The sequence below is a fragment of the Aquarana catesbeiana genome, linkage group LG03 (genome assembly GCF_042186555.1).
Source record: "Aquarana catesbeiana isolate 2022-GZ linkage group LG03, ASM4218655v1, whole genome shotgun sequence".
NCBI lineage: Eukaryota > Metazoa > Chordata > Amphibia > Anura > Ranidae > Aquarana > Aquarana catesbeiana.
In genome coordinates, this window is record NC_133326.1 from 623,254,991 (window position 1) to 623,276,636 (window position 21,646).

The 21,646-nt window shown below is 41.9% G+C and overlaps 1 protein-coding gene across 1 annotated transcript; it reads left to right on the plus strand.

Moving 5' to 3' along the window:
• The first annotated feature begins 12,059 nt into the window (after window positions 1-12,059).
• On the plus strand, window positions 12,060-20,223 carry LOC141134039 (nodal homolog 2-A-like). Its single transcript, XM_073623628.1, has 3 exons — window positions 12,060-12,348; window positions 17,113-17,867; window positions 20,071-20,223. The coding sequence occupies exons 1-3, from the start codon at window positions 12,060-12,062 to the stop codon at window positions 20,221-20,223; spliced, it is 1,197 nt and encodes a 398-aa protein (XP_073479729.1).
• Window positions 20,224-21,646: the final 1,423 nt, after the last annotated feature.

Sequence of the window (21,646 nt, forward strand, 5' to 3'; positions counted from 1 at the left end):
AATCATCTGGGGTGTTGTCATATACTGTAATCCTAGACCCACTGATCAACAATAGTCATATTATATTTTTTGGCTTCCTTAAGCTGGCTGCATAGATGGTTGTATCCCAATCTTACCTATTTTAACTGGACTGGGTGACAATGACTGGCTGTACATTATACATTTTTTTTTATTCAATTTCCTTTACTAGGTAGTGCAAGGGCCTGCCTGAGTGCATACAACTTGAGCCCGGGTTCACACCTATGCTAATTAGAGGTGCGTTTTCGCACCTCTAATTCGCATAGCAGGAGAATGTGACTGGCTCCCTATGGAGCCAGTTCACATATCTCCGGGGCGGCTGCGGTGCGCACTGCACAAAAACGCTGTGCGTCTTTGGCTGCGTTTCAGGGCCGAATTCAGGCATAGAATCGGCCCTGATTCGCCCCTGAAACGGTGAACAGGGACGCACAGCGCTCCTGTGCGATCCGCAGCCCGTCGTGGTGTGAACCCGGGCTAAAAGTGTTTAGGGTTGACCTCATATTATATGATTTTGGTAAATCCAAAGGGAGATTGTATAATGTATGGCCAGCCAATCACATGTCTATAGGCACCATCAGGCATTTCTGACCAACTGATTTCAGGGGAAGTAATAACATACAATGCCTTGAAAAAGTATTCATACCCCTTGACATTTTTGACATTTTGTCATGTTACAACCAACAACATAAATGTATTTTATTGAGATTTTATGTGATAGACCAACACAATGCGGCACATAATTGTGAAGTGGAAGGAAAATGATAAATGGTTTTCCAATTTTTTTACAAATCAATATGTGAAAAGTGTGGCGTGCATTTGTATTCAGCCCCCCTTAATACCTTGTAGAACCACCTTTCGCTGCAATTACAGCTGCAAGTCTTTTAGGGGATGTTTCTACCAACTTTGTACATCTAGAGAGTGAGATTTTTGCCCATTCTTCTTTGCAAAATAGCGCAAGCTTTGTCAGTTTGGATATAGAGCGTCTGTGAACAGCAATTTACAAGTCTTGCCACAGATTCTCAATTGGATTTAGGTCTGGACTTTGACCAGGCCATTCTAATACATGAATATGCTTTGATCTAAACCATTATTCCATTGTAGCTCTGGCTGTGTGTTTAGGGTTGTTGTCCCGTTGGAAGGTGAACCTCCACCCCAGTCTCAAGTCTTTTGCAGATGCTAAAGGTTTTCTTCTAAGAATGCCCTATATCTGGCTCCATCCATCTTTCCATTAACTCTGACCAGCTTCCCTGTCCCTGCGGAAGAAAAGTGTCCCCGCAACATGATGCTGCCCCACCATGTTTCATGGTGGGATGGTGTGTTCAGGTTGATGTGCAGTGTTAGTTTTCCGCCACACATAGCGTTTCATTTTTATTATTGTTATACAGGATTTATATAGCGCCAACAGTTTACGCAGCGATTTACAATATAAAGGCCACAAAGTTAAATTTTGGTCTCATCTGACCAGAGCACCTTCTTCCACATGTTTGCTGTGTCCCCCACATGACTTCTCACAAACTACAAACTGGACTTCTTATGGCATTCTGTCAACAATGGCTTTCTTCTTGCCACTCTTCCATAAAGGCCAGATTTGTGGAGTGCATACTAATAGTTGTCCTGTGGACAGATTCTCCCACCTGAGCTGTGGTTCTCTGCAGCTCCTCCAGAGTTACCATGGGCCTCTTGGCTGCTTCTCTGATTAATGCTCTCCTTGTCCGGCCTGTCAGTTTAGGTGGACGGGCATGTCTTGGTAGGTTTGCAGTTGTGTCATACTCTTTCCATTTTCGGATGATGGATTGAACAGTGCTCTGTGAGATGTTCAAAGCTTGGGATATTTTTTTATAACCTAACCCTGCTTTAAACTTCTCCACAACTTTATCCCTGACCTGTCTGGTGTGTTCTTTGGCCTTCATGATGCTGTTTGTTCACTAAGGTTCTCTAATAAACCTCTGAGGGCATCACAGAACAGCTGTATTTATACTGAGATTAAATTACACACGGGTAGACTCTATTTAATAATTAGGTGACTTCTGAAGGCAATTGGTTCCACTCAATTTTACAATACAAATGCATGCCACAATTTTCAGATATTTATTTGTAAAAAAAATTGAAAATCATTTTCCTTCCACTTCACAATTATATGCCACTTTGTGCTGGTCTATGACATAAAATCCCAATAAAATACATTTAAGTTTTTGGTTGTAACATGACAAAATGTGGAAAATGTCAAGGGGTATGAATACTTTTTCAAGGCACTGTAGTTGAAAACCTCTAGTGATTGCTCAAGATAAATGAGTGCTTAACCATTAGCCGACCAGCTCACGCAGATATACTGCGGCAGGTCAGCTCTCCTGCGCGAACTGACGTACCTGTACGTCAGTCCGTGCAAGGAGGATAGCGGCGAGGAGAGGCAGAACCGGGAACTGCCTATGTAAACAAGGCGATTCCCCATTCTGCCAGATGACATGACAGAGATCTACTGTTCCCAGTGATCAGGAACATTGATCTCTGTCATATTCCTGGCAGCCCATCCTCCCTACAGTTAGAACACACCTAGGGAACACACTTAACACCTTGATCGCCCCCTAGTGTTAACCCCTTCCCTGGCAGTGTAATTTTTACAATGATCAGTGCATTTTTATAGCACTGATCAATGTAATAATGTCACTGGTCCCCAAAAAGTGTCATTTGGGGTCAGATTTGCCCGTTGCAATGTCGCAGTCATGCTAAAAATCGCAGATCGACGCCATTACTGTTATGGAAATGATTAAGAGCTCCAATCGAGCTCAAGGTTATCTGCTGCTGTCTCTAATTTGAAAAGTGTTGATATGCATGCATATAAAAGTAAACACACTGAGACACGCTCAGTTTCGTTACTGTTACACTTCTAATTTATTCAAGGCGGTGTTAATGTTTTATACACACAAATACGTCATTGCTATGTCAGTCTAATAGGTACATCTCATTGGTTAAGATAGAAAAGAAGATGGATAATTTTCATAACGAGGTTTGGCTCTCTTTGTTCTTATCTCCAGTTCCGCGTTCTTCTGTGTGTGGGAGGTAGGGGGTACACGCCATTTTGAGAAAATATAGGAACAGAGCAAATCTGTATACTTATATAATGAGTAAGGAGAAAAATATGTATGCACATAAGAAAATAGACATTTTCAGATTACTATTATTATTATCTACATCACATTCCTTCACAATCCCCCCTAAAATGACTATTTTCTCTTTTCTGTCCCTAATACTAAAGGTCCTACTTTTTAGCCTGGCCCTTCTCCTCAGCAACTCTTTTAGGCTGTATATAGAATTGGGCAGCAACTGTTCACTTCCCTCCTCGATACAGCTGGAGAGGTGCAGTCAGGCGCTATCTATCCCTATAACCCTATAGGATTGTGAGATTATGGACAGGGAGTGATTGTAGAGGAGTGAAGGGTTTGTCATCTTCCATCATAAGGAGGTCCTCTTCTTCTTGGTGGAGAAATGTAGGTGTGCTATTGTCTACAGCCTTGCTCATTAACTTTTTTACAAAAGGTAGAATACAGCATATAATCAGGGCTAAAAGGACCAGGATTATTAATACCGTTACCCGTATCTGGGCGAGCACCTTCTGCCACCCACTCATCCAGCTAAAATATTGGTCCCATGGGTCTGTGATACCTGAGTTCTTCTTCAACTCTAGTGACAGATCTTCTAATTTCTTTATAGCTAAAGTAACCTTACCATTTGGGCCAGTATTATCAGGAATGGATGTACAACAGGTTCCCGTTTTTTCCTATGATTTTACAAAACACCTCCTTTCCCAGATTTTACAAAACACCTCCTTTCCTACATGACATTCCGGTCCTGGAATGTCATGTAGGAAGTGGGGGCTAACTGATCAGAAATTCCCTGGAGGGCATCTTTAGAGTAATTTACAAATCTCTGTTGGTTATAATATGTGTAGTGTCAGGTCACCTAGAGGCTGGGTGACAGATGCACACCGTTGGGATCAGGAGTGCACTGCAAGGTAGTGGACCCTACGGGTGACTGCTGCGGATTGTACCTTGGGAGGTTCAGGAAGCAGGTCTACTGGATCACTGACACAGATCCCACTGGGAGCTAGAGCATAGATTCCCCAGGGCGCGGAGTCTAAGAGCCAGCAGGTGTTCACCAGAGCCTCTAGTGGTGAGGATGGACTGCGCTGCAGTCTGGCTCCAGGTCGCGGCCCCCAGGGTCTCACAGCTCACGCTCACGGTAGACTACAGGAGCAGAGGAAGGAGGGAGCTGGCTGGAACATCAGGGTCACAGGCAAACAGGGATGGCCGGGAACAGGCCAAAGTCGGTAACAGAAATCAGATGTAGGAAACATAGCAAGTACACACATAGGCTAACACACAGTGGTTGATCAGCACTGCTGGCTTGCAGTGCACAGGTTAATATAGGGTTCCCTGATAGGGCCTGGGGTGGGGTCATGCTTAGAGGGGAGGTTACAAAAGCAGTCAGGTGAGGGTCAGCTGGTCTCTAGAGATGAACACATGGAGACAGGTATGCTGATCGACAAACTCTATTGCATAACCATGACATGTAGTTAATCCAATCTACATTCTTGCTGACAGTTGTTATGGGGACCAAAGACTCAAAACCAGCTTTTACCAGATCCCTGGCTTTAAACTCATCAGGGACCCCCCTTGTAACCCCTATGACATGTATGTATACATGAGGATCAAAGCTTCCGGAGAGAGCTGCTCGCTTCCTCCTCTGACTGTGTGCTGGGTCAGTGTATGTATCAGGGATATCTTTGGTTAGGATATGGGGGCTTTCTATTTTCATCTTTTTTGTCTAATGCACTCTGTGGTCGCCCATTTTGGCCCTGTGTTCCAACCCACTGGCCCCCACAGAAACCACAACTCTGTCCCCAGTAACTGTCTGTGTGGCATACATATATGTCCTTACCGTCAGGGATATCACTGTACCAATGGCATCACCATGAAGGGTCAAACGGACAAGGTACTATGTCACAGTAATCTAAGGTAAAGGTGGTCACATGTGTACCTGAAGAGTTACACCAAAACGTAATTATGTTATCATTTTTGTGATGGCCACCTCCTGGGCCCCTCCCCCCTAGATCAAACAGAAAAAGGATATGCAGCACCCGAAAACACGCTCTCCTGTAGTGATAAGCGTGCATTCAGGTGTTCTTCCTGGCCAACTTGACTGAGGTGGCTGTGGTCAGCAAAACTTGGAATGGACCATCATAACTTGGCTCAAGGATCTCCAGACAGTAGTTGGTGTGTTCCTGTATCTAATTCAGGATCTGGAATGGAAGAAAACACCTGGACGTGCATTCAGGTTAATTCTCGTGATAATGTGGTTACATAATTAGTCAACACATCAGACTGTAACTGTAACTGTTGTGGAAAGTAACAACCAAGTCTGGGAGCTGAACCAAACAAAATTTCATAAGGGGATAGGGCATGTTTCCCCTGGGGGTGTGTCTGACACTGAACAGGGCAATGGGCCAACTCATGTTAGTCTATTGGGCCATCTTTAACATCCTGTTTTTAGTGTCCCATTCATCCTTTCTACCTTCCCGCTACTTCGAGGGTGGTATGGGATGTGTAGTGCCAACTGAACCCCCAGTGCTGCCCAAATCTCTTTAGTAAGGGTTGTTGTTAGGGCTGGTCCCTGATCTCTCAATATCACCTCTGGGACCCCAAATCTACATACTATCTCACTCAGTAATTTCTTAGCTGTGGTCCTGGCAGTCATGACCACTTCCACTAGGGCGTATTCGAATCTGCCACTTCTTGGCACTTGAGAATGATCAATTTGCATCCTCTGGAATGGGGTATAGGGCTTTTGCCAGGTGCTTCTTCTGTGCATTCTGGGTTACATTTGGTGCAGATAATGCATGATCTGCAGAAGCTGTCGGTCAGTGGAGTAACTCTTGGTGCAACACTTGTTGATAAGAGAGTTCATAAAAGTCTTTGTCAAGTGGGCAGCTCCATGTGCCCATTGCACCACGGCTGGGTACATACTCCTGGGTAGACAAGGCTTCTTGTTGCACTCGAATAGTCCATTTCTGAGAGTTGTTCCTCTCCGTTTCCAGCTTTCCTTCTTATCCGGACTTGCTGTTTCCTGTAGTTCTTTTAGATAAACTCTGTCCACTGGGAAAGTCTGTAAGGTAAGCACGGGGTGGTCTTCTTCTACCACCCTGCTGTCCACTTCCCGCGGACCACCAGCTGTCTGTTTGGCAGCTGTATTGGCTTGATGATTGCCTTAAGCTTCTTTTGAGTTCATTTTGTCGTGTGCTTTTACTCAGAATAGTCACTTGGGTTGGGAGAAGCAAGGCATCAATCAAGTTTTCACAGGTGTTCCTGCAGCCATCAGGAATCCTCTGTCCTAGATAACACCATAATCATGGGCAATGCTGAAAGCATATCTTGAGTCCATGAATGTTGGCTCTTTTTCCCTCTGCCCATTTACGTGCTGTAGTAAGTGCTTATAGCTCTGCCTCCTGTGTAGACATCACCGGTGTTAAGGCTTCAGCTTGTAGAACAGTGTTTTCAGTGGTGACCGCGTGTCCTGTGCGGTCACGGGGGTAACAAGTCAAGACTCTACTCCTCCTCCTCCTTTCCCCCCTCGAGAAGTGGAAGAAGGGTGGTAGGGTTCAGTGTTTGACAACTTAATAGAGTAATGCTGTCCAGTAGGAGGGAACACAGGAGTCTCAAGTGTCTGGTAGTGGACAAGTGTTTCGGCTGGATCTTGGTTGAATATGGCAACAACGTCATGGGGAACAAGCAGAACGAGGCAGTGTCCGAGGACCAAGTTCAAAGTTTTGTCAAGCAAGTCTTGTGTAGCAAATCCAGCTCGCAGACACAATAGGCCTCCTCTTGCTACCGCATCCAGCCGACAGGAATAATATCCTATGGGGCGTAGGCTGATGCCGTGTGATTGGGTGAGTACACCTGCAGCATGTCCCAGACGTTCGGATACAAAGAGCTTGAGCGTTTTGTCGTAGGCTGGGAGCCCTAGCGCCGGGGGTGGCGCACTCAAGGGTTTCAAACTTTAGATATTTCTTCAGGAGACATCTGGAAGGGTCTGATTGCAGAGCATCAGTAGGAAGGCTTCTGGAATCCATGCTCTGCACTAGGAAATTAGTCCAAGGAAAATGACAGGTGTTGAGCACCACTGCAATTTGGGCTTTGAGGCTCTGCAGCCCTGGTTGGCAAGATAGCACAACAGGCTTTCTGAGGTGACTTCAACAGGGGGTAAGTCAGCTACACAAAGGAGAAGGTCATCAACATGTTGGAAGAGAATCACTTCCGGGTGTTCCTCTTGTCATGTGTCAAGGATGATAGCCATAGCTTTTGCAAACTGGCTTGGAAAGTTCTGTGCCCCTTGTGGCACAACGGTTTAGGTATGTTGCCGTTTCTTTCCGTGGATGAATGCGAAAAGGTACCAGCAGGAGGGGTGAGGGTGGACACTGAAGAAAACGTTTGTAAGGTCCACCTCTGTGAGGTACTTTGCAGTCAAAGGCATCCACAGTAGGTACCTGGTTCTCTTTTTAGGATTCTCTTCTTGGGGTTATTGTGGTTTCCGGGGCAATGAAGCGCCCTCTTTTAGCTTGACTGAAACTGGTGGCACCTTTTAAGTGACCGTTGTCTTCCGGTCCTGTGGACCATAGGCACGCAGGGATTCTGTCAAGTACTTCCTGCAGTATTGAACTTGAAGTTTTTTTCTTCATTAAGTGTCATCAGGAGAGGCAGAGAACACAAAGCAGATGAGTCTTCTAAAGATAGGGGAGTATGTAACTTCACCCCCCTTCAGGCGTGTCCTGATTGAGGCCTGTAGTCTGGACAACACATCAGCTCCTAGTAGATTCAAGGGACATGTAGAGGACACCACAAATCTGGCAAGCAAATCAGGAAGTGGAAAGGAAAGAATTATTAGGCAGGTTCACCGCTCTCAACACACTTTTGGCTGCACCCCTGTCAATGAGGAAAGTGGTAGGTTTTTCGTCTGGGACATCTTGGGGCTCTGCATTCTTTTTTGAAGTGACCCCGTTTCCCACAGTTGTAACAGGTGATCCTTTCCCTGGTATTGGGCAGTGGTGGTGGACTAGTGTAGGTGGGATCTTCGTCATGGGTTACCATGAGGGGCGTTGGTTTTTTACCTTTTTGATTTTCTATACCTCTGGCCACCAACAATAAATCAGACATTTTCATTGAATAGTATTCAGGGCGGGCCACCATCAGGCCTTTTCTGATATCCTCTCTGAGCCCTGAAACAAAAGCAGTTGATAACATGTGTGTGTGTGCCTTTATGAGTCTAGCATGATACTTCTTCACAGACTCCCCTTTATCTTGGGTAATATCTTGGATTGTGGTCTTCTGATCCGTCAACTTCTCCTTTGCCCAGTCGTGGAGTTGTGCACAGAACTCCACGCCTGAGGTGTAGGAAGTGGCACTTGTCAGGCAGGCATCATTGAAGGCCATCTGCATGACTGGCCAAAAGACATATCCTGCTTTGATTTGGCATAGGCTGATCAAGTCTCTCCAGGCAGCTGAGTAAGTTTCTTGTATTTGCACTATCCTGTGGTAGAAGGGAATTGGCTGCTTCTCTGGGTCAGGCAGACTTGTCACTAAGGCCGCTGCTTGTGATAGAGTAAAAGCGACATACATCACTGGTGCCCCTTCTGGTAACCGAGACTGTTGTTGGGGCGGGGGCTGACAAGAGGCACTGTTCTTTACGGTTGCCAGCATGTGTTTGAGATCCTCTCGGAACTGAGAGTCTGGAGCCGGATTGGGGGTTAAATCAGTGGGTGGCCTTGCTGCCTGCTGTCGGGCTTCCCACTCAGATGCTTCTTCATCATTAACATATCCGGCCTGGGAATGTGATGCTCCCGTATTGGGGAAGACAGGTGTGTGGTATGAACCATCTTGGTCTAAAACAGGGAGGGCTGGGTACAGGCTGTTTAAGCTTACTGGGTGTACCAAGATGGCCGCCGGCAGGAAGTGCACTGGACTGGGTAGAAAGTGAAGGCATGGGTGCACTAAGATGGCCGCCGGGCTGAGTTGTCACAGTGGGTTGTGCTTGGGTAGTGAGAAAGGAGTGGTTGTTAGACGGAGGGCAGTGCTGTCCCTCCCCTCCTTTGTTTCAGGTTCCAACATATTATCAGTTTTGTGATAAACATACATAATACAATCGCCATCTTTCTTAACTTCCTTTATCCAATTTTCTTTATCACACAGGATTTTTCTCCCTGTTTCTTCTGCAACATAACTTTCGTCACTTCTTTCAACTTTGTTAACTATTTCAACATCTTCTTCTCTCCTTCTTTACAATATCACTTTCATTACAATATCACTTTCTGTTTCTCGGCTAACGGCTTGAGAGGGGAATACATACAACCAAGGAGTTAATATTTTTCTCAGCGTTCTTATCAGCAAATTCCTTCGGTGTGGGCACATAAGACTAATGTACAGTTAATCTCAGAACAAGAACAAACACATCAGGGGTAGTGAGGAGCAACGGCCCGCGACCCAACAGATCCCCCGGGCAGCCCCCCTCCCCCTCTCGTGTATATCAAACAATAAACCACAAATACAATCACGACAGGACATTACACCTGCCACTCTTCGAACTGCAAAATTTCAGCAGGCTAAAATGACCACAAGGGCAGACCACCCTGCAAAATAAACACGTTTATAGACGTTTGCCACAAGGGAAACAATCTCATCTCAGAGGCCGAAAGCTCATCTGGAGATGAGACTACCCATTCACACATGTAGCACTTCAGGCTGCAAAGCCAGCAGCTGAAATTCCCCTCAAAGGTTCGTCGAACCTAGAGTAACAAGTCTACAACGTTTGCTACACGGGAAACAATCTCATGCCAGAGGCCAAAAGCTCATCTGGAGATGAGACTACCCATTCACACATGTAGCACCCTTAGACTGCTGAGTTTCGTAGCCCAAAGAATGGCAGACAGTGAACAAAGAATACAGTCAGCAGAAACCCATTGGCAGGTTCGTTAAAACAACCTCAGGCGAGGAAATACCTGCCTCTAAAACAGTCTCAGCATACCGACAGAATCCAGCCGTCAACCGAAAGATAAGAGAGTCGTACAGTGGTAAGAATATAAATCAACTCACCGGTACTGTTAGGGCTGCGCAAACCCCACTCTCATTAATCAGTTAACGCCCGAATGCTTGTCGCGGTATAACTTCGACCGTAGCCTGAGGTCCCGGGTTTCGGCACCAACTGTTATGGAAATGATTAAGAGCTCCAATCGAGCTCAAGGTTATCTGCTGCTGTCTCTAATTTGAAAAGTGTTGATATGCATGCATATAAAAGTAAACACACTGAGACACGCTCAGTTTCGTTACTGTTACACTTCTAATTTATTCAAGGCGGTGTTAATGTTTTATACACACAAATACGTCATTGCTATGTCAGTCTAATAGGTACATCTCATTGGTTAAGATAGAAAAGAAGATGGATAATTTTCATAACGAGGTTTGGCTCTCTTTGTTCTTATCTCCAGTTCCGCGTTCTTCTGTGTGTGGGAGGTAGGGGGTACACGCCATTTTGAGAAAATATAGGAACAGAGCAAATCTGTATACTTATATAATGAGTAAGGAGAAAAATATGTATGCACATAAGAAAATAGACATTTTCAGATTACTATTATTATTATCTACATCACATTCCTTCACATTACCAGTAAAAACAATAAAAAACAATAATGCCCTGTACACAAGGTCGGATTTTCCGACGGAAAAAGTGTGATCGGATTGTGTTGTCGGAAATTCCGACCGTGTGTGGGCTCCATCAGACTTTTTCCGTCGGAATTTCCGACACACACAAAGTTTGAGAGCAGGCTATAAATTTTTCCAACAACAAAATCCGATCGGTTAAATTCCGATCGTGTGTACACAAATCCGACGCACAAAGTGCCACGCATGCTCAGAATAAATTAGGATACAAAAGCTATTGGCTCCTGCCCTGTTTATAGTCCCGACGTACGTGTTTTACGTCACCGTGTTTAGAACGATCAGATTTTCTGACAACTTTGTGCCACCGTGTGTATGCAAGACAAGTTTGAGCCAACATCCGTCTGAAAAAATCCTAGGATTTTGTTGTCGGAATGTCCGATCAATGTCCGACCGTGTGTACAGGGCATAAATCTAACCCGTAGTTTGTAGGCGTGATAACTTTTGCGCAAACCAATCAGTATACGCCTATTGTGATTTTTTTTTTTACCAAAAATATGTCGAAGAATATATATTGGCCTAAACTGATCAATACATTTTTTTGCATATGTATTATAGCAGAAAGTAAAAAAAATATATATATTTTTTTTTAAAAGTGTCTGTCTTTGTTTGTTTATAGTGCAAAAAAATGAAAACCGTAGAGGTGGTCAAATACCACTAAAAGAAAGCTCTATTTGTGGGTAAAAAAACAACATCACTTTTGTTTGGGTACAGCTTCGCACGACCACGCAATTGTCAGTTAAAGAGACACGTATCGCAAAAAATGGCCTGGTCATTATGGGGGCAAATCCTTCCATGGCTGAAGTGGTTAAGGTGTCTGGCAGCAGAAACATCCATGCTCTGACTTAAGTGTGAGTTTCTATGTAAAAAAAAAATAAGAATTTTAGGAGAGACCGACTATTCGCAAAGGTCTGTGGCCACCTTCATTCTGCACGCTCCTAAACACTTATCAGGTGTTAACTGAAACCAATAATCAACTTGTACAGCTGGAATTAATGGATTATCTTGACAGTAAATGAATCTATGCTAATTCAACCCTATTGCTGGTGAATATGTGATTTACAGATACTCTGATGAATGCTTATTCTTGAGCAGGTCATGAATAAACTTAACAGGTAGCAGATTCAGACACCGGCATTAACATAACATTTAGGAAACATTAGCCAGACGCTGTCAAAGACCGACCTGTGTCTTACAATGTACAGTCTATTCATATGAATAGGCATTAGGTGTGACAGGCCAAAGGTGTGAAAAAGTTTCAGCGCTATATAAAGTCAGTTGGCAATGTTCAGCTCAGATCTACTCTACAAGCAAGAGTCCACTGCAGACATGGTTCTACTTGGCAGCATCATCTGCCTTGCACTTGTCTCCTTCGTTTTTGCTACTCCTTTGGGTAGGCATACAGATGAACAGAATCCATCAAATTGGAAGAGGCACTCACACAAAACGGATTACCCGGTCTATATGATGCAGCTTTACCAGTCACTCATCATGGGAAATAGGACTGATTTTCCTGGCGTGGAACATCCAGTCCTGCAGGAATCCGACATGGTTCTGAGCCTCACTGCCAAGAGTAAGTCATTCTTTCTACTGTGCAATACCTTACTTAAGCCCCATACATACTATCAGATTTTCTGCAGAGTTTTTCCTTCAGATTTACCAAAACCATGTAGTGCAAGGGCCTGCCTGATTGCATACAAATTGAAGGTTTGACCTCATATTTTATGGTTTTGGTAAATCTGAAGGAAAAACTCAGCAGAAAATCTGATAGTGTGTATGGGGCTTTACTCTTGTGACTTTGTTATATATGCACAGGTAAGGGCTGTCTCTTTGCATGTTTAACAATTTTAAAGCATGGCACACATCAAGCATTAGAAATGTTTTTTGTTACTCTTAACTGCCTTAACTGGACACTTCTGCATGTATTGCGCACTATATGGTTGTTCTTATATTAAGGTTAGGTCATAGTAAAAAAAAAAAAAAGGTTGAAAAAAGTTGACAGTCATTTTCCCCAAATCAAGACAGCCCAATTTACATCTTAGGCCTCACACAACCTTGCCCATTCCATACCCATGTAAAGGTAATGGCTTAGAAGCTTCATAAGCTACCTCACACATGGCTCTATGTGTAACCTTCCTCCATAATGTACTTATATTTGACACAGATAGATGACTAGAAACAGCAATGAGACTCAGAATTATTTTCTAACTTTGTATTGAATTGTCATTTCCTTCCTTTTCTTTTTTTGTCTTAGCTACCTTGCTAGCACTTTCACGGCACTTGTTTCCCTGACAAGTCCTTGACAAGTCCTTTTCTATTCTTCAGTTTGTTAGTTTAATACGTTTGTCCACACTTTAATTTCATTATCTACTTCTGATAGAACTTACAGGGTCTGATTTACTAAAACTGGAGAGTGCAAAATCTGGTGCAGCTGTGCATAGTAGCCAATCAGCTTCCAATATCAGCTTGTTCAATTAAGCTTTGACAAAAAAACAGGAAGTTGGTTGGTTTCTTTGCAGCGCTGCACTAGGATTTGCAACTGAATTAATTTATCTTTAATTCTATACTTTTTACTGTGCTGTTTGTTACTTTTATTTTTACAATCAATGCTGGAGTCTAAAAGTGGCTATGCAAAGATCTCTTTGTATAAGTGCTTTGGGATAGCTTTTTTTGTCTAAGTCTCTCTGGTTTCTATGCAGAGCTGCCCCAGATTTTGCACTCTCCACTTTTAGTAAATCAACCCACAGGGTTATATGCATGTACCTGAATTTAATGGAAGTTTGCCATATTTTCACTATATTAAGCAAATCTCTATCGCTTTCTAGTGTATCAAGATTGTTCAGGATTACAACATTTTTAACTATGAAAAACTATACATGTTGTCTATAACCAGTACTCTGTATTGTATACAGGCATACCCCACTTTTAAGTACACAATGGGGTTTATTTACTAAAGCTGGAACGTGCAAAACCAGGCTCACTTCTGCATAGAAACCAATGTGCTTCTAACCCCAGCTTGTTCAATCAAGCTTTGGTGATAAAACCTGGAAGCTCATTGGTTTCTATGCAGAAGTGAGCATGATTTTGCACTTTTCAGCTTTAGTAAATAAACCCTATTGCGTACTTAAAAGCAGGGTATGCCTGTACCTCCTAAACAGATAAATTAATATTATAGAAAAAAGTTGACAGTCACATAAGATGTATGCTTGGCCTGAAAGATTCAGACTTTTGGTGATTCTGCCAACTGTCTAGATCACCTGGGAGGCTTCTGAAACAACCATTAATGATGTCATGCATGTGTAATGCACAGCCCACATCTGAAGGAATAATGATAATTCAGGGAATCATTGGTTCCTTCCTCTATACACTGTCTGATGACTGCTGCCAAAATGTCTGATTTGTCAGATAATTATGTATAAATGAAAAATCCAGACCAATCTTTATATTTTTATCTGCCCTAGGTGTTTTCTGTTTCATAGCTATCTATTGCATGTGATAATTGTGCTTGAATAGTATTATACAGGCATACCCCACTTTTAAGTACACAATGGGGTTTATTTACTAAAGCTGGAAAGTACAAAATCAGGCTCGCGTCTGCATAGAAACCAATGAGCTTCCAGGTTTTATTACCAAAGCTTGATTGAACATGCTGGGGTTAGAAGCTCATTGGTTTCTATGCAGAATTGAGCATGATTTTGTACTTTCCAGCTTTAGTAAATAAACCCCATTGTGTACTTAAAAGTGGGGTATGCCTGTATTTGCTTAGTTCTTGATAAGATCCTTTATCTGTAAGGTTAAATTGCCTATCATTTCCCACTTTCCAGAGGAGTCGAAATACTGTAATCAGGCAGTCTAAGTGCCCCCTTTTTTTGTGATTTGTTTATTTACACTACTCTTTCAGCGCACTGATGGATGGCTGGTAGGCAGACCTCACTATGTAGACGCTGGGTGCTAAGCACTCATTATGTCATTAGATTATGTGTATTCAGCATCAGCCCTGTATTGAAAAAGCATGCAGTCGGCTCAATACACATCCTTACTTCTGACAATTGTCTAAATGTTTTTTGTTGAGTCTGGGTTTATTTAACCTCCTACAAATGAGTGCAAGTAAAGTACAGGCATTAAAGTACAGTACAAGTACAAGATTTTTTGCCCCTTAGGACAACAGAAGAAGCCCATTTATTGTAATCAATGCTTTATAGTAGATGCTATTTATGACTAAAATAAGTGAGAGAAAAGATGATGAAACTACAGGCATACCCCACTTTTAAGTACACAATGGGGTTTATTTACTAAAGCTGGAACGTGCAAAATCAGGCTCACTTCTGCATAGAAACCAATGAGCTTCTAATCCCAGCTTGTTCAATCAATTTTTGGTGATAAAACCTGGAACCTCATTGGTTTCTATGCAGAAGTGAGCCTGATTTTGCACTTTCCAGCTTTAGTAAAGAAACCCCATTGTGTACTTAAAAGTGGGGTATGCCTGTACAGCATATTCTGGAGAGTTTGCTCAGCAAATGCTTAAACATTTGAGACTGTTGGATTTACCACAATCTTTTGAGTAGCAAGAACTTTCTTTCAATGCAGCAATACAAGCCTACAAAATGCTGGCCCAAGAACATGACATCACTAATTATTAATACATTTAGCCATTCACAAGGATAGCTGCATTCACATTTATACCAATTTAGCATGCAAACAACCTGTAGAGCAGTTATCTCATGACCACGCTTATGATCCTAACAATAAAATATCTAAGCTGTTATATTCTATTATAATCTCGGCACACCTGGGTAAATTCTAATGTTGCTGATAACTGGGCCTAAAGTGTCAAACTCCACTTGCAAAGACTTTTCCAGTCTATTCTACTGTATCCTTGTTTGTCTTTTTGCTTTGTTTCCTATTTTCATTCAACCGAGTCTTGTATGTTTTCTGAGGTTGTATATTTTCTTAAAATTAGTATGAATGAAATCAACTTAACATTTACTGGAAGCTCTTTAGCCCTCGTTCACAACGGGCCGATTTGACATGTCAAATCGCATGCCAAATCGGAGCCTATTGCCAGCAACGGCACGGTCTGAATCGTGCAACGCCGACTTTGTGGCAATGCACCGATTCCCAAAAGCAGTTCCTGCACTACTTTTGGCGACTTCGGGGGGCGATTTGAATACACATCTGTGCATGAACCAGCACAGATGTCTCCCAAATCGCCCCCCAAAGTCGGACTGAAATATCGGTTTGAAATCTTGCAAGTTCAGCTGAACTCACACGATTTCAAACTCGCATTCAGTGTGAACTTAGGCTTAATCAGATTTCTTATTTTTTATATTTTCTATCAATCAATGTTAGTTTTTTTAAAGGACCTTTTTTTTTATATTTGTATATTTACCTGAATCAGATGGCAGCAACCTGCAGCAATCTCCAGAGCCTTTCAGCTGAACTATTTCTTTCCCCTAGCCATGTCTGAGCTGTCAATCCCCATAGACTTTTTTGGGACTGTCACCTGTCTCCTGATACAGAAGATGCCCAGGAACAGCCTCATAGAAGTCTCAGAGGAGAGGATCAGCTACACAGGCACAGCCAGGAGAAATTAGATTTTGCCCAAAGGCTCTGAAGATTTCTTCAGGCTGTGAACATCCAATTTAGGTAGGAGCGTATCTAGAGCCTTGGGGACGGGGGGACTTTAGGTTGGGATGGGGTAGGCAAAAATAAAACTGTACTTTCTTAAAGTACAACTATCCTTAACCTCTTAACAGTATGTGATTCACCTGTCCTCAAAATCATATTTATCTGCTAGTAATGCTACAATAACCGTTCCCAACTGATTTACAAGTTTCTATTTCATTTACAGAGAGACGGAATCAATCCGTGCTACTGTGAAATAAAAGAATGATCACTATTGGTTAAGAGATTTTACAGCATGTGCCAATTCCCATACCCATTTGTCATTAATAATACTGCTCCTGTTCACTAGTATAATCAGCTTGTGTTGTCAGTGTTCTTCTATGATTTATATTTACAATGCAGCTGCTTTAAATTTTTATTCAAACATTTTCATAAACAATATAAAACGATATAGCAAAAGAAATGAAGCTAAGACATTTTGGGCAAAATTAAGCAAGAGGCACAAAGTCTGGTTTACACAGCCTTCAGAAGTATAGTCAAACTTTATCAGTTCAGCTATCTTTCAGGGTATCAACTATCAATGTAACTTATTTTTGTGGTATCAAGTTTTCAAATAAAGTTGTATGCCATTTACAAAAATATTTTCAAAACTATTTGAAACTGGTAAGATTTGCATATTTAGAACTCTAAACTCTTTCTTTCATTAATCCAGGTTGCAGTGAAGCAGGAAACCTTTGGAAGATGTCGTTTGATATGTCTTCAATCTCAACCAACACCGAGCTCAAGCTGGTGGAACTCCGGATTCGTCTTCCCTCTTTCAAAAAGGCAAGCAATATCACAGTGGAGATATACCATTCCAAGGACGGTCATGACAAACTCTTCATGGGGTCATTCATGTCTAACCCTTCAGCTGCAAAAGGCAACTCATGGAAGATCTTTAATTTGACCAGAATTGTCCAGTACTTCATCCACCATGGGGAGCCAATGCTAAATACTGATTTCGTAGCAGCAGAGGACACGACAGAGCGACACACAGAATCTGGTAATGTTAGAGAGCCTGGTCAAGTTCCACATCAAAATAAAGATCACTTCTCTGCAGAAAAAGTGATGCTAGTTGTGTTTGCTCGGGAAAAGACCTCTGACAACCATTTTGGCTCTCCAAGCCTCATTAAGACTGTCCAGTCTTCAAAGTACGTCATGAGAGATTGGCCAACCAAGGTGACTGGTCTAAGGAGACATCGGAGAAACCACATTTCTGAAAACAGCATATTTGTCAATGGACTCCCAACAAGAACAGAATCTAGTGGACCGCTCTGCAGAAGGGTAGACATGTGGGTAGAGTTTGACAAAATCGAATGGGGAAATCAAATCATCTACCCAAGAAGGTACAATGCTTACAGATGTGAGGGGGCATGTCCAATTCCATTGAATGAGAACTTCAAGTCAACCAATCATGCATTCATCAAGGTAATTATTTAACAAGCACCCATTTAATTTAGTAAAGAATGTGGAAAAATTACTTCAGCATATTTGACTCAATAGATATATGAAAATGTATGTCTCAGAAAAAAAACATATTCAGAACATCTTAAAATGCAGCAAATACAGAAAAATACTTTCTGATCATCCGGAAACCCAATGTACTCCTAGCTTCATGTTTAAGCTGACAACACAGTGTCTCTTTGCATTAAAATCCCAAGCAATGTTGTCATCCCTGATCAGATGGGCTACAGAACTCCTCCTCCTCTTCTCATCTCTGTAGCAAAACTGTTTTGTTGTCCAGCATAGGAAAACTGGGCAGGGGTGATAACACTGTTGCAATTTCAATGCTGCAAAGTCACAGCTGTCAGCTCACTAAATGAAGTTAGGTGCTCACTGGTTTTATGGCAGATCAAAAGGTACTTTGCTTTGAAAAAATGTGCATGTATTGCATAGAAGTACTCCATGTATATTCTTTTTGCCCAGACCTACGCTTAAATTAAGTGTCAAAGAAAAAAGTATACATTTTTATTTATCGTCTCAAGAAAAATGTTGCAAAACTACTTGATCTAATGAACTCATAATGCTTGCCATAAACAAACAGATCTATCATTCCGTTCTTATCCCAATTTAATATTTTCCCTTTTTCTTGAAATTATCACTCAGCACTTACCAGACCTTACTGCTTGATTCCTCACTTACTTTTTAAAGATTTTCAAACACCTCTTCAGTGAAAACATCACTTAATTCAGATGTAAAGTTTTATAAATAACTCCAACAAATCCAACAACACCCAAAACTCCCCAGCCAATGCCAAAAACCTATTGCGATGTCAGCAGGGCTGACCATATAATGGGTCTCGCTGGGTCCATTGGACCCAGGCGGAACTTTGAGAGGGGCAGCAAATTGACGCCCAAGATTTTTTTTCCAGTAGTTTTGTGTGTCATCAGTTTGCGAGCGTTACAGGCGGCATTTTCCCATCTCATACTGCTGCCTGTAGTGCAAACTGATGAGTATGAGGAGGCGGAGCGTCTCCTCCAGGGAACATCCCTTGCGTGATCCTGGTGTGCGCAATGATGTCAGACATCAGCGCACTCCATCTCACGCAGGGCGGGCTGGATCTTCTAGGGTGGTGACCGTGACAGACACAGGAGTGACAGGAGGACTGAGGACAGACAGTGGGTGTTTGGTGGACAGGTCCAGTGGTGAGTTATAGAGGAAGATAATAGTATATATAATATTTTCTAAATTTTATATTTTATAGAGTTATTACTGTTTTTTTTTTTGGGGGGGTGCCCCTATACCCCACAAAGCAGCCCCTTACCCATCACACACACAAAGCAGCCCCTTAAACCCCCTCCCCCCACAATGCAGCCCTTTTGGTGGGCATGATTTTTTTTTGGGGGGGGGGGCAGCATTTCATTCTTGGACCCAGGCAGCACAATGTCTTGGGCCAGCCCTGGATGTCAGCATGTTTGGCAAATAAAAAAATGCTGCTGAACATTTTTAGCCTGTGTCAATTAGAGGTTGCTATTTAGTCCTATAACACAACCTTCCCATTACTTTGAGAATCATGCTAGATGTAATGTCTTTGGGCATCTTTTCCAATTGGTATGTTAATGTGTAAGCTGGTAATAGTTATGTGATATAATTGTTTCATCGCAGTTCATGAGCATCTTCAAGGTAGTCTAGATTCCAACCAACAATCCAACCATATCATGGATTAATCAGCTTACATCCTAATTCTGGCTTTGTGTGTGTCTGCATGACTGTGAAAGGGACATTACACTGCAAATACATAATTGTATATTGTGCCCCATAGCAAAACCATTAAGGGTCCCCCTGCCTTTCTAATATTCATTTCAAAGGCAAATCCTCTATTCATAGAAAATACTAAATTTGCAAAAATAAATTGCTGAAATGTTTTATACAATAATTTAATTCAAATGTATTTGCCAAATTCCATTGCTACCAATATAAATCACTGGGTATCCAGATGATGCTGGGTCCCATGTGCTTCTTGTGCCCCAAAAATACATACAGCTTTCTCCTTGATTGAAACACTGTTGAATATGTTAATGCTATGTAAAACAATAACGTAAAAAATCTATAAAGTGAACAGCGAGTCTTTTATACAGTATATTCTGGGCTATATTTATCTTAAATATTTTTTTTTTTACACTTTTTTTAGAGTCTGGTGAAGATGTTTGATTCAGAGAAAGTTGAGTGTTCCTCCTGTGTACCAGTAAAGATGAGTTCAAGGTCAATGTTGATGTATGAAGATAACAAAATCTCACTGAAGCACCACGAGGACATGGTGGTCGATACGTGCGGATGCAACTGAAGTCTATGTCTTGTTAGTTTATTTCCAAATTTGTCATAAAAATGTGTAGTTTGTAAATATTGTAAATAAGAGATGTTTAAAGAAACTGTATATTTATTGGTAATAAAAACAAACGCACTTTCACTTTCCCTTGTTTTGCCATTTATTTTGACTGAATTGGCTAAATCAGATTAACAAACACGCTGCTAAATTAACATACTATCTGATTGGGAAATGCTAAATATAATTCAAGTTTTTTTTTTTTTACATGATTATTTTCTTAAAGTTCACCTCTAGGCAGATGTTTTTTTCTGTAGAATAGGAAAGGTTTATAACCTCTGTCAATTAGGAAGTCAGAAGGTAGACCTTGAGGAGCAACTTAACCACTTCAGCCCCGGAAGGATTTACCCCCTTCCTGACCAGAGCACTTTTTACAATTCGGCACTGCGTCGCTTTAACTGCTAATTGCGCGGTCATGCAATGCTGTACCCAAACGAAATTTGCGTCCTTTTCTTCCCACAAATAGAGCTTTCTTTTGATAGTATTTGATCACCTCTGCCGTTTTTATTTTTTGCGCTATACACGGAAAAAGACCGAAAATTTTGAAAAAAAATGATATTTTCTACTTTTTGTTCTAAAAAAAATCCAATAAACTCAATTTTAGTCATACATTTAGGCCAAAATGTATTTGGCCACATGTCTTTGGTAAAAAAAATGTCAATAAGTGTATATTTATTGGTTTGCGCAAAAGTTATAGCGTCTACAAACTAGGGTACATTTTCTGGAATTTACACAGCCTTTAATTTATGACTGCCTATGTCGTTTCTTGAGGTGCTAAAATGGCAGGGCAGTACAAAACCCCCACAAATGACCCCATTTTGGAAAGTAGACACCCCAAGGAATTTGCTGAGAGGCATGTTGAGCCCATTGAATATTCATTTTTTTTGTCCCAAGTGATTGAACAATGACAAAAAAAAAAAAAAAAAAAAAAAATTACAAAAAGTTGTCACTAAATGATATATTGCTCACACAGGCCATGGGCATATGTGGAATTGCACCCCAAAATACATTTAGCTGCTTCTCCTGAGTATGGGGATACCACATGTGTGGGACTTTTTGGGAGCCTAGCCGCGTACGGGGCCCCGAAAACCAATCACTGCCTTCAGGATTTCTAAGGGCGTACATTTTTGATTTTACTCCTCACTACCTATCACAGTTTTGAAGGCCATAAAATGCCCAGATGACATAAAACCCCCCCAAATGACCCCATTTTGGAAAGTAGACACCCCAAGCTATTTGCTTTGAGGCATGTTGAGTCCATGGAATATTTTATATTTTGACACAAGTTGCGGGAAAGTGACAAATTTTTTTTTTTTTTTTTTTTTTTTGCACAAAGTTGTCACTAAATGATATATTGCTCACACAGGCCATGGGCATATGTGGA